The following is a 24,494-nucleotide window of genomic DNA, read 5'->3' as shown; positions in this document are numbered from 1 at the left end:
ACATGCCAGCGGGGCCGTGCGGACCGGGCCCTGTCCCAACTGCAGACCAGGGCCACCTGAACTCGTCTTCTCCAGGGAATATTTAGAAACTGCCCCAACTCATGATGCTGTTCTGTGTGTGAACTGTGTATGTTTTTCAAAGGACGTATTTAATATTAGACTTGAAAGCTGCTGATCCAGTTGCTAAACTCACCTACAAACTGATTAGTCACAAGCGTTCCCATCTCTGGGGCTTATGTTTCAGACAGAAAGCTCCCTGGGTACCACCGTGCCTCTGCCTTTTGGAAATCAGTATGTACGTTTCCCAGACTATCTTACACTTTTGGTAAAGTGTCTCAGGTATGGGGCTGATCGGAGAGTTGGTGCCCCAGGCATCCTCTTAGGAGGAAGTTCAAATTGTGTTCACATTAACAGTGGAGAGTTACAGGCGCCGACCTCACGTGAAGATGAAACCCCTCCGCTAGCGGCCAAGGCGGCAGGTGCACTTGACGAACCACGCTCCGTGAGGCTGGATCCCCGGTAGAGGACGAAGCACCTTGTCGGCAGAGCTGTGTCTTCTCCAAGGAGAAACACTGAGAACATCCTTCAGATGACTTGTGTGCAGCCATGTTTACCTAAACGGTTGGGTGAATAATTTCCATGGCATTTTCCAAAAGAAGTGATGTATTTAATAGGACAGCATAGACAATGTGAAAATTTATAGGTTAAGGAAGACTGGCAATTCGTAACCTGGAAACTGGTGGCTTTCTAGGGGTGAGCCCCACCCCACCCCTAGGACGCTGCCCCAAGCTTCTACTGCCCCTAAAACTTCAGAGCTCATCTTCCTGTGATCCTGGTGCCCCCGGCCCTCCCTGAGCAACCCCTGCAGGCTGGGGAGGGGCTGGCACAGGGCTGTCACCATCTCTGAGTCCCCGGGGTCAGGTTCCAAACCTGCTCTGTGGACATGAAGAGTGGTCTGCATAAAAGCTCACTTCGAGGGGCCCGCCGCACTCCAAAAAGGAATAGACAAAAATATTAATCATGTTTTCCTTTTAATAAGGCTTTTTACTCAAAAGTGTAGTTTTGAAAATCTCTAGCCTGTTGTGACAACCAGAGAAGCCAGGCACCACCTCGCCTTGGACACCAACGCGGTGCACATGAGAGCTCCCCACCGCCAAGGCCGGGAACAGACACACCGGTTTACAACCAGAGCCGACATTTAAAATTAGGAGGAGGATGCATGTCCTATTTTGATTCAAGGAGGAAGGACAAGTTCTTAATACAGTAAAACAAAACGCAGAAAGTAAACAAATCTTTAGAAATCACTAGGGGTGTGTGTGTGTGTGTGTCTGTGTTTATATAATTAGGGTTATCGTCAACATTTAAAACTATTAAAAATAAGGTTGCCACCTTACATTTTCTTTTGGTACTGGGGTGTTACTTTTTTAGGAAAAAAAATTCTTTTTTTTTGCCCAGACTCTCAAGTCTCCTAACCTCAAGCCTGTTTTCCACTGTGCAGCCAAGGGCCCCATCGCCGTGCCGAACACCCCAAGCGCCACCATGACCACCCGTTGGTGGGAGGCAGGGCAGGCTTTGATTCTGGTTGTCAGGATGACAGGCCCACAGAAGCCCAGCTGATGGAAGAACTGAATTCTTCCCCAGGAAGAAAATACATTTCCCCTCAGTGGGTCTGCAAGATCTTCCAAGGCACCTCTTCCCCCTTCGTGGGCTGCCTGCTAACTCGTTTGGCCTAGAAGCAAGATGGCAATCTTAATCAAAAAGGGAAGCTAGATTCTTTTAAATAACTTAAAAAAAATCATTTTTTATATAAAGCAGCAAAAACATATTCTCCTCTCTGCAGAAAGAAAAATGTGAACAAGGGAACACAGCGATGACAACGGACTGTTCCTCAGCTTCTGCTAAACTGAATTCCTGGAGGACCTCGGAGCTACTTTCTAGCTTCCTCAGCGCTGTTGGAAGAAGGTTCTTTGGCGTCTCCAGTCGCTCTTTTACTTTCCTCTTGATTTAAACTTTCCTTTTCTGACCTGGTCCCGTTGGGGATAGAGTTTTCTCCGTTCACGAGCCCGTGCTCCGCGGCCTTGGCCCTGCGCATGGCCTCCGTGAGGGTCAAGGCCTCCTGCACACTGGCCTCCTCCTCCAGGCTCCTCAGGACCAGGGGCAGCCGCGAGTCCGCCACGCCCTCCAGCAGCCCGGGGCCGCTCTCCTCGCACCGCGGCAGCGGGGCCTGCTCCTCCATCTGCCGGCGGTAGTGCTCCCGGTTGGCAGCCGCGCTCCTGACGGCTCTCTCCAAGATCTCCTTCTCACCTAAGCGCAGCTTGACGGCCATGGCTGCCCGGACAGAAAGGTCCTGGGTTTTCAAGAAGGACTTATCTTCCTGGAGAATGAAACACGGCAAAAATAATTATAAGACATCTAAACTGGCAAAACTACGGTGACAGAAGGCAGACTGGTTGCTACCCGGGAAGGAAGCAAGAGGGAAATGGGGTTGGGGGGAGGTGACAGAAGGTTCTAGAACTTGACTGTGGAGGTGGCTGCACGCCTGCACCCGCACATCCCAGCGTACACTTCAGAAGTGTGAGCTTGGCTGTATGTAAATTGTACCTATGGAAACTACCATAAAACAAAACAGAAGAGCCTAAATCAAACGGTGCTTGGACACTGACAGGAAACGTCACTTATTTCTGAAACCGTCTGTCTTGTGCCCGGATGGAGCCCCGGGAGCCCCTGGCTGAATGGATGGGTGAATCGAGGAGAAGCATTTGGAGTTAGTGATTCAAGAGCAAACTGTGAAAGCACACATACACACTCGGCAGTATTGGGGGGAAGGTGCAGCTCAGTGGTAGAGCGTGTGTCTGCACGCACGAGGTCCTGGGTTCAATCCCCAGTCCCTCCACTAAATACACACACAAATAAAGAAAAACCTAATGACCTACCCCCACCAAATAAACCAACAATGTTGAGTTGTACAACAAATCAGTCGTATAATACGAGTTAAAAATTATAAAAAAGTATTAAATAATTTTAAAAAGTTATCTTCTAATCAACAATGCCTCGATATGATTCTTTGGGTAGGTGAAAACGTGTTAAATAGAAAAATAATAAGTTGAATGAAAATGTCAAATACACAATGATTTTTGCTAAGGAATTATAGTAATTTACATTTAAGAAAGAATCCTTTATTAAACATCTTTTAAAACATGGCAAAGCACAAATTCTCATTTCGTCAGTCTAATTACCTCAATGGTCGTTTTATATGTTTTCAAAAGAAGTGAGGCTCGGTCTTCAAGAAATGTCCACAGTCTGACCTCGTTGTCCCAGCTAACAGGATACTCAGAGTTCCCCAAGGTGAAGACTCTATCGATGGCATTGTCTCCTAGCAAATGTTCCTTCAGTTCTTCTGCAAGAAACACAACAGCCGCCTGTGAGGGGAACAGCACCACTTCTCATCGTAACCAGCAACCACTTCCCAAAGCAGCTTCTCCAACAATGTCATCTTCCTGTGGTGCGAAGTCCTCCCCGATCAACCGGCCAGGCAAGGCTCTCCAGAGCAGAGTCAGAGCTGCTTCGGGGAAGGGAAAGAGGCGAGGTCTTCTTGGTCTGGAATCCAGGCCAAGCTCTGCGTGGCCGGCCCTCCATCTCCCCGGGTTCTACGAGGGATCTTGAGAGCCTGCCGCTGGTCTCGCAAGACACTTCTTAAAGACGATTTGGAGCAACACACCCCTTATTTTGACAGTCCCCTTCTTGCAAGACGTGAGCCCAGGAGTCACACCAGCGGGGTGAGAAAGACAACTAGGTGAGCAACGTGAACAGTGACGACACACAACAGAGCAACGCTCCAGGGACCCTTCTAAGCGAAACCCGACGGGCGCTTACTTCGGCGGCTGACCTGACAAAGCTACTTACCCTGCCTTACAACGAGCAAGCCACAAACTGAAACAAGAAAATGGACGGAAAAGCCCTAGTTAATGAAAGATGTGCCTGTATCCCTTACTAGTCAGGAATTTACACAGGAGTTCCAAATGCACACAAGTGAACATCTCAGTTACCTTCAAATATATCTAAGAAGAGGGAATAATTCAGCAACTGCTCTGAGCACTTTATCTCCTGGCACATTATCTTCAAAAGACCAAAACATGCCGATCCTATTCATGCTCAGGAAACAGACCCCTGCTTCTTATGTAATTATGAAACAGTGTCTCTTTCAGCGCAAAGTGCCCCACAGCTGTCACTATTTACAATTCAAATGGAAGAACTTCTGCTGCCAGCAAACCAAACTTTTCTTAGCATTAGTTGGAGTGATTCAAAGACCCCATCAATTGTCTTGACAAGACAAATTGTCTCTCTGTGACTAAAGAGACACTAAAGAGAATCGAAGGACCTAAAATGATTCAAGCAGGGTGTTTTTTAAAAAGAAAACAGAAGTTAATCTAATGTTAAAAAAAAATTATTAAGTTGCAGTTGTTAGCAAAAGATCACGACGAAATTCAGGATTTTTAGATTTTTGATCCTTCAGTTTACAGACTTTTTACAAAGGAATGAAGCTTTTTAAAATGCTTTTTGAGTGGAAGAAATTTCCTTCTAGAGGCCCCCAATACCAAGGTTACTGTTTTTGTTTTCTTCCTCAACCTACCCGAGTTATACCCTTTAATTAACGTTGGGGAGCTCAGAGGCTGAAGCAGAGTTTTCTCTCTGCTGCTTTTTAACAGTGAAACTGGATTCACTTCACATGCTGGAGAAATATATATAACCTACGAAAGGCCATCAACCTGCCTGGAACACTCAGGAAATGAACCAAAAGCTCCGGGAGCAGGCTTCCCTCCCCTCTTCCCTCTCAGACCCTCCATGGACCCCCTGCCATCGTAGGGCTCCGTGTAAACCAGCAGGAGCCACGTGGGTGTCGGGGGTGCAGGCTCTGGGTCGGCAGAGCTGGGTCCCAAGTCGGGGCCGTCACCTGCCAGCTGAGTGGACAAGTTGCTCTCCTCTGTGACCACCCCATCTCCTTCCCACAAGGCTGATGAGGATGAACAAAGTCTGTACCACATGCAGCGTCACGGTGGCTCCCAAATTACAGGAATTATCATCAGCATCATCCCTCTTAGTGACAAATTTCTTCAGGAAATGAACTGTGACATTCAAGTTTGTACCCCTATATTATGTGCAAGGAAAGCCCACAGTTAACCCTTAACTCGTGTCCACTGCTCTGAACTGATGAACCACTACCAGAGCACAAAGTCACCAAAGCTCTCACTCGAGGACAGTGAGGCTAGGGCGACACGGCTTCGTATAAGCGCCAAGGAGCATCTCGCACCTCTTTAGGTTCTGGAGTTGGTGTCTAAATGCGTGCCTGTCTGTGTTTCAGGACTAAGTTGCTTCTACCTCCATCCTGACATCAAGCTGGGATCTGGGTGGCACTTCTCTGGATGCAGAAGTTAAAGCCAGGGAGCCGGACGGCAGAGCCCAGCAGACTCCCCGCAGCGGCCAGCATTTCTGCTCCGGCGCCAACTGCCCTCTCCCCAGCACTCGGACAGCTTCCTTCAGAAGAACGCTTATTTGTCTGTTCAGTTAGGCGGCACTCACTCACTCACGCACGTGTTCCCACCCAATCTGTTGTGCGCAGGATCCAAGGTAGCTTACGACACCAGCAGGCTCACACACAATTAAAAATGGAGCCTCGTGACCAGGGGATTTGGAGGAGTCTATTTTTGGATGAAAAATGAAAACACAACCTCAGTAAGTCAAATCTCAGTACAAGAAGCCCCACATGGCTTGTCTTAGGGAAACATACACGGAATGCTCAATACATAGAGTTAACTCTTTGTGTGCCTGAAATAAGAGGCTATAGGCAAGAACATTTTGTAATTTAAACAGATTCTGTTTGCACTGTTATTTACTCCAACTGGATGCCTGGCATTAAAAGGCCTGCTGGCAATTTCAGATTCACAACAGAAGCTAGTTAACAAATGACGTGTCTGGCTCACGTGCGCCATGGCCGACCACATGAGTTCAGCGTCAACTGACCATGAACTTGTCCGATTGAATTAAAGACATTAGTACCCTGTGACTGCAATCAGGCTCTGCGGCCTTGGGTAATAAGCATATCAAACACTCCCATCTACAGATACAGAATTTTGATATAGTTAGACATTTTACATTTTCTTCCAACGCAGCAGAGAATTATTCATCATAAGTGCATACAAACAACACATCGAGGATTTAATATAATATTTCCAGGATAAAACAGATCAATTTCTTCTTTCTCCAATATGGCCATCTTACTCCTGCCCCAAAAAGTGCTTTAATTTTAAGCAATTTTATCCTTAATCTGAATCCCTAGGCCTCCCACTTCATGAATTTAAAAAAAAGTCAACATCATTTTTTTCCCCCTGAAATGATTTACCTTCAGTCATGCAGAAAACTCGGAGAAAAGCCAGAAGCTGGGCAGAGATGGGTGGCTCCGTGAAATGCAACGCGAAAACGCTGGAACTGAGGAGAGGAAGAAGGAAAATCAGTGACCCGGCTGTCCCTGCCTACTGCTCTGAAGGTAAGTCCCTAAGCCTACACTCGTGTGGTCATCCTTGAGGAGGAGTCACCCCAACTCCTCACCTGAACTACAGAAATGTCATGGCCTTAGGTTGCATATAGCACATTGAGAGAATTAAGCATACCCATGGTTCTTAAAAAATGTTAACGATAATTTACGCTGAGTTCATGCTTTCATCATTAATCAAATATTGACAGGTTCAATAAAAAAAAAGGTCTGGATAATCCATTTTCATTAAGAATGGTTCCTGCATTCCCTGGAGAACTAATACATCATAATTCTTGTCTTATCATTTTGCACCTCAAATGCAAGAAATTCTTCATGAATTTAACCAGAAATTCTTGAAATCGCTGAGGATCATGGCTGCCTTACAGAAACTAATGGTGGCAAAGAATTAAATGCAACAAATTGATCCAGGTCGTTAACCTTTTCAAGGTGAAAGACATTAATGACACCAAGACACTTATTTAACTTAACAAGGATTTCAGGCCACTTCCCCCAGAACCAGCTGTGGACACTTCTAATGACACAATTACATTTATCTGAAAACGTTGGTAAGTCACTCTGCAACTCAATGGTTTGGATTTGCCGTATAAAAGGGATAAAGGGGATTAGACAAACTACAGTCAGGAAGTTTTATTAACGCGCCAATTTAACACTATGCCCCTGGAAGTATTTCAAGTACCACAGGAAAGAGCGAACAGATTTTTCTCTACGTACGTTGGGATGCCAGCGCGAGCCAGGACCTCGGCCTTCATAGCGTAGAGCCTGTCACTTTTACTCACTCCAAGCTTTATTTTCACTCTGTCGTGTGAATTATTGTCAAAGAAAAAGCCACTATGGATCACAAACTCTGCATTTGACCGAGTGCCATAAAAAATGTAAATCTGAGAAGCAGTAAAGAAAAAATAAAGAGACATAAAAGAAACTCAACATGCATTCCCAGTACAGAGCAGGGCAAAGGGTCAGTTCTTACGTACTCAATGTGACTTCACACTAAGGAGACAAACAGCTCTGAAGTTCCGTGCACCTGTTTTGAATGTCATGTGCAGCGAGCTGGGGACTGGCTGGGTGAGGAGAGCATCCCCTGGGCCTCCGAGCACACAAAGGAGCCGGACCCCTGAGGCCGGCCGGCTGCCCTGCCCCCAACTCCTTCCCAGGGACAGCCAGACTGTTACTTTACAACAGCACTTCAAAGTCCACCACCCTCTTCCTCTCTGCCGACTATAGCAGAGGCTTCTGGAAGAAGAGTTTGAGGCAGTGTCTGTCGGAAATTCATTTCTTCCAGACGCTGCGGCAACCCTGCAGGTAGCAGGGGGGTTCATGAACCTTTTTCACGAAACTTTGTTAGACTAATATGGCACGTTTATTACAACCTTGGGTCTCAGTATGTATTCCAGGAAACAACCCTTAAATAGGAATCTCAAGTTTTTCTGCCTAAGTTAAATACCCTTTTAAAATTATTTAGTGCCAGGGGAGTACCCAAGGGCCGGCCCACGGGCTCCGAGAGCGCGCGAACCCACCTGCTCTCCAGCCCGGAAGTCCTGCAGGGCCACACACTCACAGCGGTCGTCTTCCAGGTTGTAGCCGGTAGTGATCTGGCCACGGGAGAAAGGAGGACACGACACACCTTAGTGCTCTCGCTGGGTGGGGGGGGGCCTTTTTGGAGCAATTAGAGGATGAGAGATACCCGAAGCTCCTTTTAAGGGGTGCGTTCTACTTGCTTCATAAAACTGAGCAAAGAACTGCTTGGTTATTTTAATTAATTCTATTCACACCAGAAATCCTCATGGAAGGCCTCATGTCTGCAGTGAGGGACGCACTCTTCAGAAACAAGTATTGTACAGATGGTCACTTGCTGGTCTCAGCCAATCATTTATTACAAAGTTACTGCCTCTGAGCCCACCCACACTCCAAACATGTGATGTGCGCCCCCCAAGGAGGGAGCCGGCATCTCTGGAGAACTCTTGATCGACTTGCAAATAGCATCTTTATCTACTATTCGGCCTTTAAGAACCCAAAGTGGGTTTTCCACTAGATAAAGAAGCAGAGAGAAAGAAAAGCCCTTTTCTGAATTCTGTACCTAGTTTACGCTGAGACTAGAGGAATGAAAACTCTCAGATAAGCAGAGGAAAAATAAAACCACTTTGCTGTATCCTATTCACTTTCTTTCTGCTGAGACGTACACTGTGAGTTTCTAAACCCATCACAAAGAAATACCCAAAATCCACCGACTGCACTGGAAACCGGCATCTCCTCCTAATCTCTCCCGTCCTACAGGGGGCCAAGCAACATCATGGTCTCAGCCCACAAGTCACCAGGAAACTGTGCCTCAGCTGGTCAGATTTTACCCTCCACGTCGCCCTCTGGCTTCTGTCTGTCTCCTCATCCCTGCCTGGCCGAGGCCCTTACTCCTCCCACCTGGCTTCTCCTGGGCCAAAACCTTCCCACTGGTCTGAAGTTCCAGGGCCATCCCTCCCGCATCCCTCACAACACACATGGTTGACCCCCTGTGTAAACCTTTCAGTGGTGGTCCACTTTGCCTTGGGAACGAAATCCAAATTCTTGAGCCAGGCCAGTTTGCAGGGAGGCCCCGGCCTCCTGATGTACCACCCGCCTGCCACGCGGGCTGCTGTCCCCGCTCTCCTGCACCTGCGACTACCTTCTGCCCCCGTTCTGCCTGAGCCCTAAGATGCCTCCCCTCATCCCACCCTCCTTCTGGGCCCCCCAAAGCCCCTCCCCGCAACACCAGGGTATTTATCTGTGTTGTACCTGCGGCTCCCTCTTCACCTCTCTGCCCTGGAGCTTAGCCCACTGTACCTGACACCTGACACGGCCTGGGAGAATATCTACTTGATGTCTGAACCCCCCTAGGGGTGGCGAGAATAGGGTCCCCAATTCACACTTTTAAAAGCTCCTCTCAGAAGTCTGTCCCTCAGCGCAGCCCCCCCAATCTATTAGATTGTCTGTAAATCCTCATTCATTCCTTTGATCTCCTCATTTTATCCTGGAGAGTCCAAGTTTAAGACAGCTACAAGAGCTACTTGGTAATAAAGGTGCCAACAGCTCAAAGAATTACTTTTGAGTCCAGGGAGTGGCATTTGGGGATGGAAGACCAGATAATCCTACTCGTTAAACCTACTATCCCCAAACCAAAGGCTGACTCACCATGTACCCAGAAATCCTTCACTCCTCTGATCTGCAAAGACTGCATGAAATATGAAAGTAGCGAGGAATGAGCGAAGCCGGGGTTTGGACTCATCTTCACTCACAGAACAGTTCAAACACTTGATTAAAAAGTCAGCTCCATGAAGTTCCTGCCCAACATCAAAATCACTTTTATGACCCCCAAACCTGACTTTGACAAGGGGGCATGGAATGAGGACTGCCTGTGACCTCCTAGGCCTGAAAGCCTAGCATTCCACGGCGCGGCTGGTCACAGGGATGGGACAGGAGCACACACAGGCAGAAGGAAAGCAGAAGTGGCAGAGAAGGGAGAGGGCCAATGACACACAAACTGAGAGGGAGAAACACAGCAGACAGCGGACAGAGGGCAGGAAGGAGTCTGTGGGAGGGGAGGTGTGGCCATCCTACGCATGGGGCTCAGGACAGCTTTGCTTGAGGTCTGTGGGCAGTCGTGCAGATGGGCAGGGAGTGTTTCAGGCCATGTGAACTGCAGGTGCAAATGCCCTGTGGTGGGTGTGTGGGGACCAGACCGTTGTGTGTTGGGGATGTAGTGAGGACAGTCGGAGCAGTGGCCTTGTCTGCTACTGTAAAAACCTGGCCTTTCACTTGGAGAGTGGAAGTCTCATGCAAATCTAAACGTTTCCGATTTTTCAACTCTCAACAGAAAGGCCTTTGAAGGAGAGCGTCCCTCAATTCTGCTTGACTCTCCCAAAGCCCTGTCCTCCTGATTGGCAGTCACACATTCACATACAACGGCTGCTCGTTCCAACACGCTTTACCTGCTGAAACTAATAGTGGCCTAAAAAGCACTCAGAAGTGCCCTCCTCTGTATAAATGGAACAACCTCGAGGAAGGGAACGCGAACTGCTGCTCCCTTTCATTCTGAACGAGTCATGCAGAATTTAGACACATTGCTTCTTACAGCTGAACACGATGATGCCCTATAAACCTGTCTATCTTTGTTCCTCCGAGCGGCTGGGAAATCAGTGCCCGTTCCCCAGTCTGCGGCCTGGCCTAGGTACCACCCAGCCTCTTACTTTCTTGTGCTTTTCTTGTGCTGCTGGTTTGCAATCACTGTCACAGACTTGATTCTTCCATTTCTACCCCCACAACCAGGTTTGGGGACACTGTCAGAAGCACACAGCGTTGCTGGGTTACAAATTTCTATCTACTCCCTCAGTGGTAGTCAGATCAGACAGACAATGACTGTCAGGAAAGACACACACAAAAAAGAAATCTACTGTCTGAAAAGCCAAGCCTTAATTTCAAGTGCCTTATTTTAAAAAAGAGATTAACTGTTAATATGTATAACACACAACTTCATCACGTTAAAATAGAGTCTTGAATCCTACCAGACAAAATTTCGCATGAAGTCTTATAATCGTGATGGGAAACAGCTGAGCCAAGGTACAGCGCAGTTGGGAATGCAGAGAGAACACCACTGTAAGAAGAGTCCTGACACCCCGTGCAAACCTTCTCAAAGTTAAGAATATTTTTGCCAGGACAGTGGTGGGTTAAAGACTTTGTGAACAGTACTGGAGAAAACACAGCATTAGTAGTCATTAATTCATTATTTTTATTTTGAGATAAACTAACTTTTACCTTTAGGGGTAAAAAAGTGAATAGTTTACATGAAAGCAACACAAAATTAGCATGTATGTGAGCCTGTGAAGGTGCAAAGGCACAGTGGAAGGATGGGAGAGACTGCCACAGAGCCAGTTACCAGTTACCAGGAGGCACGGAGCCGACAGCCCATGGGGGCCGTGGGGCCGAGGGCTGGTGGGGAAGGACACCTCTGAGTATCACTCTAGAGGCTTCTGTTTCATTTAATTGGCTTTGTTTGTATACAGTAAAGTATATACTTTTTAAATTTTAGAAATTAAAAAAAACCCCAATGATCAATCAAATTTGGGGATCAATGATCAAATCCAAAAAAAGACAAATGCTATTGTCACATATCAAGTTATTTGAAAAATTTTAAAACTTCAGTAGTAGAATCAGTTTAAAATAACTCTGAAAGAAAACCAAAAAAATAAAATGAAAAATTTTATTCATTAATGAAAGTAAGTGATAAAATATGCTACTATTCCTTAAAATGGCTAATTAATTTAAGCATATCTAAATTAAGGCAAAATATAATTATAAAAGTATAATTATTCTTTCTCTACGATTTAAGAGCATTACTTGTTGACAGACCGCCCCAAACTAGCACGAGGGTATTCTATCTTAAGTGTCTGGCACGTGTTATGTGTGTTCTGGCCATTTTGTGGAATTAGATGTGAAATACTCATTTATAGCATTTTTCCAATCTATTTATAATACTGCTAATGATAACAAAAAAAGCTGATACTGAGAAAAAAATGAACAAAAAACTAAACAAACCAGTGTACTACCATAATGTTTAAAAATCCAAAACACCCTGAAACTGATCACATTTCCAACTCCTAATATCAGGAAATCTTTCTCAGACAACCGTCTCAGCACAGAGAGCCTGTCAGCCTCCGCTGAGGCTTGGAATCCGAAGAATGCAGAGAAGCAGAGGGCAGGCTTCCTCTTACGCGTCGTGATTAACAATCATCGCAACCTCTCCCTACTTTCTCAATGTCTGATGATGCCAACTGACTACTGCGTTCACGGCCAAGAGCCCCCAGCCCGCGCGCACCTCCTCCGGCCCCGCCCCGCCCCTGCCAGGGAAACCAGGACCAGCTCCTGAACAAAAGCAGCTTAATTAAGGGGCCAAGGACGTCCGCACATCAGGTGAAGGGAGGGGGGCAGGAATGAGAGGCACGTTCAGAACTGGAAATACAGTCGGCAAAGAAAGAAAAGGGACGTAAAAGGAAAACCCAGAAAGAAGAAAGGTTTTTTGTTTGTTTGTTTGAATAAATCAGTATTTTAAAAAAAGAATAAGAAAAAGAAACTTTGGCTTAGCCTGTGGTTCAATAAGACAATGTATGTCTAGGCTTAGCAAATAAATGCAGTTCATTGTGGTTTCTGAAAGTGATGTAAGATGCAAGTTCCCCGTTTTCAGGATTAAGTAAACTCAGCGAGAAAAATACCAGCTTCTGTTTGTGGGAGGCGGGGCGGGCGGCATGGCTTAGTTTCCTTTGCTCCCTTTGGAGGGGGTGGGGACGGGGTGGGAAGGGGGCAGGAAGGGGACAGAGACTTGTAGGTGGACCGTCCACTCTGAAGTTTCGCCACCGCTGCACCCCCGGATCAAGCACGACCCCGAGGAGGTCCTTACCAGGCCGTTGGTGTGATTGCACATGTCCCACAGAGGAATCAGTGCCAGGGTCACCCGGGAACCGTCCTCCGTGGGAATTTGGTTTTGTCGCGTCATAACAGAAGAGACTGCCCACCTGGAACAATCAGAAAAGAGGTGAGTTACAGTCGGTCCATCTGAAAGCCCATCGCAGTCATAACTCAACCAGAGGTCGAGGGGTGTCTGACTCTTCTGAATTTTCAAAATCCTTTCCTAAGTAGCAGAGGAGATGGTTGGTCGCCATCACCATCATTTAAAATTAAATCTAGGGTTGAGAGGAGGGGGAGGGAATGGAAGGAAAGGGGGCCAGAGGAGAGCCAGGAGTGAACGGCTAAGGGAAGACGCTTCCCCAGGAAGAAAGGGGCCTGGAAGGAGGGCCAGGCCTCTGTGGGTCTGCCCACTGCGAAGACACCCGGCCCTGCCCCACACTAACCCCACGCTCTTCCACTCAAATGCTGACTCCTGTACCTGTTTTGAGCCTCCACAAAAAGCAGACAATTTAACTCCTTTCTGATCAGAAATCCTCTAAGAACTCTACAAAATGTGGAATACTATTTTTTATTGCGTTGGGCCCTGAATTAAATCTTTTTGTTAAAAAAAAAAGGTCCCTACTTTATACCAAAATAGTCTACTTAGAAAGAAAAAGACCACCCTCGCGACCTCCCCACACCGATGTTAGTCTTGAGCATCCCTTAGCTGCCTCACTCATCCCCCATCACTACAGGTTCGTGGCAGCTTCTCCCTGGCTATTAGCATGCTGATACTCGTCCCTGGGGCCCACTGTAACTTCGGAAAGACTCTTTTTTGAGGCTCGTGCAGGTCACTTCTTACTGAGGCCTCTCTCGTTTCTGAGATCCCAGATTCACTTAGAAACCACCCCCCTCCAACACAGGCCTCACACACACATACCCCCACACCCCCGGCACACACACCCCTCACACCCACCTGTAGTCCTCATAAGTGAAAGAATCCTTCAAGGGCAGTTTGTGAGCATGAGGATGGGTCTGGGAATTCGAGGTTTGAGAAAGCAGAGGTGAAAAGAGAAAAAGGGAAAACAGAAACCAGTCAGCAGAATTTCATTAGTTAGCTGCCTAACAGATCCTAACAAGAGCCAAATGAAGCAGGAGGACGCGGCGCGCTGCGGAGGGATCATCGCGCTATTACGCGCTCATCCATCACTGTCAACTTAATTTGTTGTGCCCAGCAGCCGCCATAAATCTGCTTCTTCACATCTCGATCCCGGGACCCACAGACACGGCACGGGAACCACATTTAAGGCGGACTGAGTTTACAAGAGGTAGGCACACCCACGCCGGGAGTATTTCGTCTCAGCGGAGACCCGAAGCCTCCCAGACAGGGGTCCGCCCGGCCTGCCTCTGCTGCGCAATGCGCGGCACGTCCCCTGTGAATAGATTTCAAATCTCTTCTGTACATCAGGAAGAGGGACAATTAAAGGCACTCTAATAAATTGAAACTTCTTTCATTTACCTCTGACTTAAATCATTTGGACGGGGATCAACTTGTTACGCGCAAATGAATCATATACGTGGCAAACGCGGCACAGATACAGAAAATCAGGAAACATAACACGGTTGTGTGGAATCAGGAAACAAATGTTACAAACAAATATAATAAAGCAGAGATCGGCATATTTAAATTTCACCACTTTTTTTTTTCTGGACAGAAGAACATTTGGCAAAAATATCTCGAACTTCACACTTGCGAGAACATTTTATACATTTCCTATTTTCTCTCCACAACACTCTCCCCCACCTTAGACCTTTCAAGCACTTAAAAACTTTGTCTCAATTAAGAAATTAAAAGCTGTAACGGTATAATTTTAATCTTCAGTTTCCATTACAGTCTGATAGACAGACTGCAGTAAGTGATCAAATGAACAAATGGTGATTTCTGAGATACAAATGAGATGCTGCTGCAGGGTCTCGGCACCACTGTTAATGCACGAAGCCCCGTGTAGTGTGCGGTTTTTACTCTTGACGCATTAGCATCACAAGTGCGCGGTAATTTATCATCGCTCCCTGTAATGTGCTCGCTGGCACGGGACGCAGGACAGTAGGGGATGAGGTAAAAGTGGCTCAAACCGTAAATCAATTAGAAAACAAAAGCTTGTGCTCTGCGCGCAATTTTAGGCAAATTATATCTTACAAAAGGCTGCCAATTGGGTGCTAGCTCCCAGGTGCCTGCCTCTCCCCTCTAGTTCTTCGCCCACTTTTAACCCTTTGGAAGAGAAGTCAACATACAGAGAGATATTGACATAGTTCATAAATGTTGTGATAATAAAAATGAAATTAAAGAAGATACACTTTAAGTCAAAATAGTAAATAACCTATTGCCCCGGGGCATTTTCTAGCTGCTATAGGAAGATCAGAAAATCCTTCTCTGGGTTAAAAAAAATCAGTTCCATAGTCAAGCAGAGATTCGAGGAGAAAATGCTTCTTATTGCCCCTTCTTTGTAATGAATGAAATGAGAGGCTGTGTCCTGAGAGTCCTAAAGATGCTTTCTGTTTAATTATGGAACTAGACCACAACGGTGCTCAGGATTTCCCTCATAAAAGTACAAACTCAGCAGATGACAACTGCCCCTCCACCCAAAATTAATTTGAGGATAAGAACCATAGGAAAACTTCAGAATTTGAAAGATAAAGGAATTCAAACGCTAAAATTTCCCTTCACTTTTAATAAAATCCAACTTTACATTGTCTGATCTTCCGGGAGTGTTGTTCACCCCACCGCTTTCCAAACTCTGCCAGGTGGGGAAGGATTGCTGCTTTTGTTATTTTAAAATATTTTAAAATCATTTGAATTGTGGGACACACTATGTTATTTTGAAAGCTGGTAAAGTTCAATGCTAAATTCCGCAAGTATTAAAAAATTTGACCCTTCTCCCCAGAAGAGTGTGACTTATCGAATAGGAGAAAAAATGGCACTTTTCAAAATTAGAATGCTGAATGTCAAAATGACTTGAGGAAGAATGTATCAACACTCAAAGAGCTTTAAGTAGCTTTGGACTCTACGAAAACTCTTCAAACAATGGTGACCTCCCCAAGGCCCCAAAAGATGGAAAATCAACTCCAAAATATCTCCCTTCCTACTATTTATGTATCTTTCTCACTGAAAAAACAGGTTCATGCTCACACTCCTGATGAAGTCATAAGGAAAACTCGGGGAAAAAGTGTAAATGCTTCCTTCAGATTAATTTTTTCCAGTTTCTTTTTTATTGACATATAGTCAATTTACAATGTCATGTTAGTTTCTGGTGTACATTATAGGGAGTCAGTTATATATATTCTTTTTTTCATATTCAGATTAATTTTCAAGATTATTTTGGCTGTAGAGTCACAGAATACTTGCAGAATAGGTTAGAAATAGTTGTTCTTATCTGCTTAAAAAATAGGGTGTGCCCACTGTAAGTAATTCTGATTTTTAAAAAAAGCTATTCTGCCACAGACACATGGACGTAACTGTTCCACTGAAGCAGAATCTGAAGCTTTGCAGAAAGGCAAGGAACTTCCGTTTCAAAGGGGCTCTCACGCCTGTGACGCCAGCGCCACCTACTGGTCTCATGGCAGAATAGGTGACGGCCGCAATTTTATTTCCCAGGACGAGGCCTTCGCAGCAATTCACCGTAAACCCACACTGGGTTTATCCAGAATGGTTCAGCTTTACTTAAGAAAAATATGGTTTCTAAAAAAAAAAAACAAATCTATCCTACTTCTTTAAATTATTATATAATAGTTTTACAAGGATCTTGAAACATTCAAATATTGAAATGATTTGCATGTGAAAAGCGTTTAACTTTAAAAATAAATATTTTCATATACCACGCAAAAATGAAGAATAAGAACAATGTCTATTCCCAACACTATTTAAGCTGCAGACAGATGATTTTTTTTTTACAAGCCAAGCCTTAAGGTTTAAAAATACAGTCTTCTAAAAATTATAATATTAACCTGAACTTAATTGAAAGTTCCTAAAAATGTTCTTAGATAAAAGTCATTAAGCTCACACTTTATAGGGAGGATAACTGAACATCCTTCACTTTATAGAGCAAAATCTTACAACGGTTTTGTTTATCATGACATGCCTTCTCCAACAGAAGACATTCTTAACCTGTACTTTTAAAATAACAATGTAAATGAAAGCAGAAAACTTACTTATTGTGGCTGATTGGTTCTAGTTGAGATAGCTGTTTCCAAGTCACAGACACACATGGGGTGGGCGAGGGTCCGTCTGGCAGTGCAGAAGGACGGCAGGGATGGGTCCCCGGGGCACCAGGGCCCAACAGGAGCAGGCCATGGGGTCAGCCAAGCACTAGCACCCTCCCGGCTCTCCACCCTCCCCGTAAATTCAGGTTTAGAAACCAGGCATGGATTTTCTGCAGATTTTTAAGTGACTGATATTTTCACTTTCTTGAGCATTGTAAATATTTGAGGCTGGAGATGTGAACAGCTGCCATGGCTCATCGTCAGACTTGAAGCCCCACGGAGCTCACTTTTAAAGAGGAGTCTTGTTTTCTTATGTCAAGCCCAGCAACCCCGTGAAGCTCTCTTCTACTCCCTCTCCTGACACGGGAGGTGTTCCAGATGAGACACAGTAATATTGTACCTGGTACAAAATAATCACTATGTTTGGGAAAGATTAATATCTAAAATCATTTGTTTAGCTTCAATAAAAAGAAGTAATATTGCTAAATATGTAAGTATGACATTTTGAAGAATTTACCATATTGCATGGGTCTGGTAGCTATGCTTAAGGAAATTAAAAACCACTAGAGTCAGCATATTTGATCCTTATTAAAGTTCTGTCTTGAACTATCACTCACATAAAACAAAAATAAACCAAGAAGAAATTTAAATAAAACCTATGGATTACAAGAGTTTGAAGATGAAAAAAATGAACAATATTCTGGCTCTAAAAAATTGATTCAGCATGCAGCTTCTCTTTATAGTCCCTTGATAAAAATGAAATCTCCCTAACAAACACTTAATAAAACCTGTCAATATCTCTGGAAAGAAAAATGACACAAATGCATTAAGTATTAAATACCCTTGGAAAAAGTCACATATTCCATGAATTTTTGATGTACTATCTTGACATTAATGTAAAACCTTGATATTTATAATTGACAGATATTTAATAAAGTATAAAAGAAGATGGCTGCTGTGCAGCATGCAAATTTTTCAGGTTGATCAGAAATGAAAGATACAGACATGTACTTAAACTAAATAAACAGTTAATATGTGTTACACGAATCAGCTGCAGTCTTATTTTAAGCTCGTACAACAAACCTTTGTGGAGAAGCAAAATAAGCAGAATTCATTATTATGTGAATTTCTAATTCAGAAACGTCTAGTATGTGGGACAGCTTTGAAACAGCTCTGCACAGGAACAAAATACATTCGGGTTAAAGTTGTTTTTTGTTTTTAACATCTGATAATAAGCATTTTAAAAATAAAATAAAGAAAAGTACTTTCATAAATAGATGGAGAGGTATTTCCTAAAACAATTCTTTAAAAAAAAAATTTAACCTAACCAAAGATTTAAAACCCTTTAAGGAAATTTAAAACAAAAACAAAAACAGAGGATTAAAACACACACATGGCCTGTAGGATACAAACACTACTTAAAATCAGATCTTTACTTTTCTAAAGAACACTCAGCTCTAACCTTGACCAATATTGAGACAGAAGCCAAGATGAACATAGTCGAGCATCACCTTCAACGAGGCACTTAAATACACTAAAGGGAAAGTGGCTCAGCTCCTAAAAACGGCTCCTAAAAACTGTGTTGTACAGAATGTACAGTCTGCTATGATATATAATCAATTGTTAATTTGAAAAACATACATGGCAGTTCAGTGACTTATCAGTGACTCTGTAGTATCAGAAATAACAAAATACAATTTAGAAGTTGTACCTAGTTTGTTCTGATAAAGAACCACAATAGCATGCAATTAAAACTCTCTAACTAAAATACGGCAATTACTATGTTTGGCCTATGTACGAAAAGGCAGGGGGCGCGGGGGCCAGGGGAAAGCTTACACTTAGGACCCTGAGGCTCCCCCTCCCACTCTAACAGAAGGCTGATTAGAAGAGCACGGAAGGCAGCAATCTCTAGTGTGTCCGCCAACCCTCCTGCTCATATTTCACTTCCTAAGTGCAGAGAACACAGTTTAACAGGATGACAAATTGCAAAACATCTACTGAATCTAGAATTTAGTTTTGATGGCCATAAATCAGAATCAAAGCATGGTTCATGCATTTGGCTCTTGAGGGAAAAAATCAATTTTTAAGACTTTTATTTTTAGGCACAGATTATCTCCAACTCTTCAGGGAATTTTTCATTATAAAGTTCTTTGAATTCACTCAATACAATCAAATAAATACATCAATACACATTAGATTTAAACTGCTTGCTTTTCACTTATACATATATTTAGTTTTTATAACAAATGTGTATTACCTAATAATAAAAAACTTTAATGAAGAAAATGAGATTAGTGGAGAAATATCAAAACTGCTCAATAAATTTATAAAATTACTTTAAGATGGAAGGATTGATTTCTTCCATTGGAACACTGAGATCTATAACTTACATCCAGTTTAAATTAAATTGAAATCTACAGAAACACTGCAAAAGAGATGCCTGTTTAAAAGCTTTATTGGTTACCATTTGTATACCCTGAAGATGCACAATCAGCCACGAACCAAATTTAGTCAAAGTCAATCTATACTTTTGACTGTCAATCATTATCTCACTCAACAAATTGTCACTGACTCAGAAAAAAGTTGAATTGGTAGGACTAGAAATTCAACGAGTTCTGTATTCACTGAATTCTGAAGTCAAGGCCCCTGCTAGATGCCATGTGAGTGACAGGTGGACAAAAGACATCAGACACCGTCATCATCCTCAGAGGGCTCTGCCTCGCAGCAGTCAGATAAGTGACTTCAAAAAGAAAGATGATGCCAGAGGCCGCAGTCTAGATCCCCTCCTCCAACCACCAGGCTTCTCTGCTTTGTGTCCTCCCAGCCCTCTGCCCTTCTTTCCCAAGCTGGCCTCCGTCTGCCATCGTGTGTGTGTGTGTGTGTGTGTGTGTGTGTGTGTGTGTGTGTACATACATGCATGCATGCACATCTGACACATTTCTTTGTGAGGCAAGGACCACGTCCTTTCTAACCACTAGGGAATCCCCAACGCCTGACCTGGGCTATGCAGGGTGGCCCAGACGAACAACAGGCAGAACAGAGGAGGTGACAGCTCCACAGGCAATGAGAGGTAGCACCTGGGGCACCGGGTCATCCGGCTGTAACAGATTTCAACCCAGGGCGACCTGGTTCCACGCTCCTGTGCACAGAGCCCCCCCCCCCCCATAGGCTTCCAGAGAAACAGACTTCAGTTTCCTTTTCTTCCGTCTTCCATCTCTCACAAGTACAATATTTTTCCACCATCTAGGGGTCAGATAATCTCTTTCCCCAACCTCCCAACAAATCTATCTTCAAATACATTTATTCAACAAAGATCTACTCTATTTTAAAAAGGCAACAAGCAGCAAAATGGACCAAGCCAGGCAGCCTCTGTACCATATGGTCACCAAATGCCCCTCCACCACACTCCGACTCACCCCAGCAGAAAGCACACCTTGAAAACAGCCCCGTCACTTCCCGGGTCACCTCAGATCACCCCACCGCTGAGCCTCTGTTTCCTCATCTGAAAGCAGGTCAGACAAGCAACCTCTATCTTCTTCTAAGCTCTTAAATCTTGTTTCTTTGCCTTTGACACTCCCCCACCCCAAATATCCCAATCTGCTATTTAACTTAAGGACTCTAACCCCTTCTCTGGTCTGTGAAAAGATAATGCCACCAAGTTAGCAATGCTTATCCATACAGTATATACGCTTGTGACTCCTCAATCTTCTTATTAAAGACTAGAAATAAACAGAATGGTAAAAAGCAGTTATCATTTTAGAAGAACTCATTTGCATCAAAAAGATAGGCCAGAATGATGTACAATCAGCGTGCAAGGTATTTTATTTTTCACTTCAGCTATTTTAGATTTCAACAATTCAGGACAGACTTTGCATGACCAGAGCCACCGGTCATTTATAAGAGGGCACTATTCTGACTACCATTATGAAACCCACCTCCTTGACAGGGTGACCGAAGTTCAGAGCGTGAGTATATACCTTGTCCCAGGAAAGGAACTGCCATGGTTTGGTAGGAAAGCTCTATCTCCACGAGATGGAGACAGAGACAGAGAGAGAGAGAGACACAGAGAGAGAGAGAGAGAGAGAGATGTGAGGGAAGGAGGAGGGGAGGGAGGGCAGGAGGGAGGGGCTTCCAGTCACCATTGGCCAAGCACCTGTGTCAGGAACCGGTGCGAACCTCACGTGTATTACACAATTTAATTAACCTGTTTCCTATGAAACAGGCACTATTATTAGCCCCATTCTGCTGATGCAAAAACTAAGGGACAGAGAAGTTACCAGCATGTCCAAGGTTACCCAGTTAATAAACAATGGGGCTGGGGTAATGACTAGACAGCAGTTTTCTGGAGTTTATTTAAAGGCAAAGGATAATTCATTGTCCACTTCTATAAATAAAGCATATGTTCTGATGCGGTAGACACATTTTTTCTTGTTGAAATTCTAGGAAAATGTTTGGTAAATATTGCTCTCATTTAAAATTCAGCACAGATATTTTAAAGGACTTTACAAAGCTTAGAGGCCGGTAGTATTAGCCAAATTAAGACTGTGAACCTATTACTTCCCAAACCACAAGTTTAGTTAAAAGTCACTATCTACCATCATAAAATCTCAGCCCCAGGTGGTGACTCAGAGATCACCCAGCCCAGCCCCCCTCATCCTGGACGTGAAGAACCCTGGTCCCGGAAAACACGTGTGTGTGTGCAGACACGTATTCTCTTTCCCTTCAATACATTTGAAAACATAGGGGTCATATTTGGAACTCACTTTCTGGTATTTTCTTCATTAGAATTATGCCATGCTGGTCTCCCAACAATGTCCAATAATCCATTTTCTAGAGCTCCTACCTAACATTTTTGTGATGACTCTGAACGGCCTCTAAGACCCGCCACAGCTTTATCAATCATTAAACCAGTATTATCTCCCCGGTCTTACACTGGCACTATCTCCTTGGCTACTTTCAACTCTCCTAGCTATCCTGTCGTTAGGGAAATGAACTTTGGCCCCTTAAATGTTCTGCCTGTAAGCCTAAAGGAAGTTGAAGAAGTCCCGAGTAGCTAGTGAGAAATGAGCTCCAGGGTGCACCACGGCATCGGAGAGCCTGGACGTCCAGACCCGGGATTCTTATGAAGACGGACCAAATTCTGACGGAATACATCCAGCCTATGATGCAGGAGGAGCCCCACGACTGAGTGAGCCTCTCAAACGCCCACTTCGCGGGCACATCACGCAAGTCCAGACATCACATACGCTACTCTGTCACCAGCTGCCACGCGTTTACTTTGGTAAATCCCAAAGACAACACCATCTAGGGTGAAGGTCCCTGCTGCACACATCCAGCTGCTGGTCACAAGGGGGAAGGGTGAGGGCGTGTGGCTGACGACACAGCTCTAAGGTTCAGTGCGTCTCCAAGACCCCTGCAAGTGCTGGGTCCACAGAGAGTGTGGACAGGGCCAGTTGTGAGTGTGCTGGTCCCTCCTCCACCGCCGGACCATTCATATTCCTTCCTTTTCTCTATTTCCCATGCGTCATCTGTGCTCACGAGGTACCAGTCAAAAGGAAAATCCCCAACACTATTTCTCTGGGTCCCTGTCAGCAGAGCAAATTATACACGTCCCAGTCAAGGGAAAAGAGACATGGAGGCCTCTGAACAGAAGGGAAAACACCTCTCTTGTTCCCTGGCTCGGTATGAAGAAAAGCTCTCTGTATGTATAGGAGAGAGACAGACAAACGGACACTAAGAGAGAAGGAGGGAGGGAGGAAGATATAAACAACACAAGTCACTGGTAAAGAGAGACTGCTCGGAAGAGTGTAGAAAACCTTTTTGTATCTCCCGAAAAGGGAACTTTCAAGCCTATCACCCTGATCTGATAAATAAAACAAATACTTTAACATTTTTGGTAACATATGCCCCCATTAAACCTGCAATGGACTGAACTACAGGGCTGTCCTTTACTAGAGAAAAAACAGAATGTTATTACAGGAAGTCAAAGCAACTCACTTGACTAATCAAACGGAATTTAAAATGACCATGCCTTTGGGTAGAGTAGCGGAGAGCTTTCTTTTTGATTAAGCAACGTTATTTTATATTCATCTTCAGTGGATTAAAAAAAAATCCTTCCTCTCCTTTCACTAAGAGTCCAAATTAGGTACCATAACTTTTTCAAGCACTGTTTTACCAAAACGTAAAAACTGAAAAAGCAGGCACTAAGATGTCATCTGAACTTATTGGCTATTTCCCTAACGGTGTTACAATTTTTTAGGGAAAAAAAGTTATAGAGAAAAATTCTTCTCTGTAAAGTTAGAGTCTACCTGAAACAGAGCAGGGTATAAGATCGGGGAGGGGAAAAGGCCGATCAAATCGTGCAGGACTGTGCCAGGCTCTGCCCGGCGTCCCCACGTGAACGAGCCAAGAGAGGGCCAGCGGGACAAGCGAGAAGCTGCGAATTGACTTCTTTGTCCACGAAAAGACATGCTTTGCCTTATATTTTCTTAATTAAATGCTTTACTGGTCAATAGTTATGAGATAGATTTCACTCTCGTTTTTATCAGGGAAAATACTGCCTCACTTTCTAAGAATAATACCATTTTGTTGGAGCTGTCAATATCTGGAAACACATTTTCAATGAAAGTAGTTTCATCTGTGCATGTCATTTAAGCGCTGCCTATAAAATCCAATATATTAACTTAGGTCACCTTTTTGTATAAGATGACTTTTGATTATAATCATAGCTGAGAAAAGATGCCAGAACTGGGCTTTGAAAGCCAGGTCTAGCTCCTAACCCAGAGTCCCGAAAGCCCGGGACCATTTCTATTCAGGCAGCAGGACAACAGGAAGGGTGAGGAGACGGGGCAGCGGGACAGCCACAGAATGGGTTAACTGGTGGTCCCAGGGCCTCCCAGGGGGCATGTCACTGGCAGGGCCCAGGCTACAGGGGCTCAAAGAGTGTGGAACATTCCTGATTAATGCTGCATTTAAAGACAGAAGGCGACAGGACATCCTCTCAAAGGCACAGGGATGCTCTGTAGAGGAAGGAAAGGATCCAGTGATGGAGATGGAGGGACGGCGCCCAGAGCAACGTCCCAGAACTCCAGGCACACCCAACTTGCCTCAGCTGCTGGCGGGATTCCTTCTCAGGAGGACAAAGGGAGGGGAAGACACAAAGAAACTGAGTTGGAGACAACAGGACGTAGAAGACATTCCTGTCACCTGCCTGAGTTTTCTCTTAGTAATGGAGGAAGGGGAGAGCCTAGGGGCAGCTCAGGGCTGCAGAGACTCCGAAACA

General features: G+C 44.6%; 1 protein-coding gene across 3 annotated transcripts in view; it reads right to left on the bottom strand.

Moving 5' to 3' along the window:
- Positions 1-1,012: 1,012 nt before the first annotated feature.
- The window catches only part of SETD3 (SET domain containing 3, actin N3(tau)-histidine methyltransferase), a 68,325-nt gene continuing 44,843 nt past the window's right edge, over positions 1,013-24,494 (bottom strand). For all 3 annotated transcript variants that reach the window (XM_074365050.1, XM_074365051.1, XM_074365052.1), the window contains 7 exons: positions 13,932-13,990; positions 12,969-13,083; positions 8,065-8,139; positions 7,262-7,428; positions 6,398-6,483; positions 3,237-3,397; positions 1,013-2,374 (listed from right to left, as the gene is read on the bottom strand). In XM_074365050.1, the coding sequence (XP_074221151.1) occupies positions 1,928-2,374; positions 3,237-3,397; positions 6,398-6,483; positions 7,262-7,428; positions 8,065-8,139; positions 12,969-13,083; positions 13,932-13,990 (1,110 nt within the window). In that variant the 3' untranslated portion in view covers positions 1,013-1,927. The remainder of the gene's footprint in view (positions 2,375-3,236; positions 3,398-6,397; positions 6,484-7,261; positions 7,429-8,064; positions 8,140-12,968; positions 13,084-13,931; positions 13,991-24,494) is intronic.

This window comes from Camelus bactrianus, chromosome 6, assembly GCF_048773025.1.
Source record: "Camelus bactrianus isolate YW-2024 breed Bactrian camel chromosome 6, ASM4877302v1, whole genome shotgun sequence".
Classification (NCBI taxonomy): Eukaryota; Metazoa; Chordata; class Mammalia; order Artiodactyla; family Camelidae; genus Camelus; species Camelus bactrianus.
The sequence above is the reverse complement of the archived record's forward strand: the minus strand, read 5'-3'. Positions and strand labels throughout refer to the sequence as shown.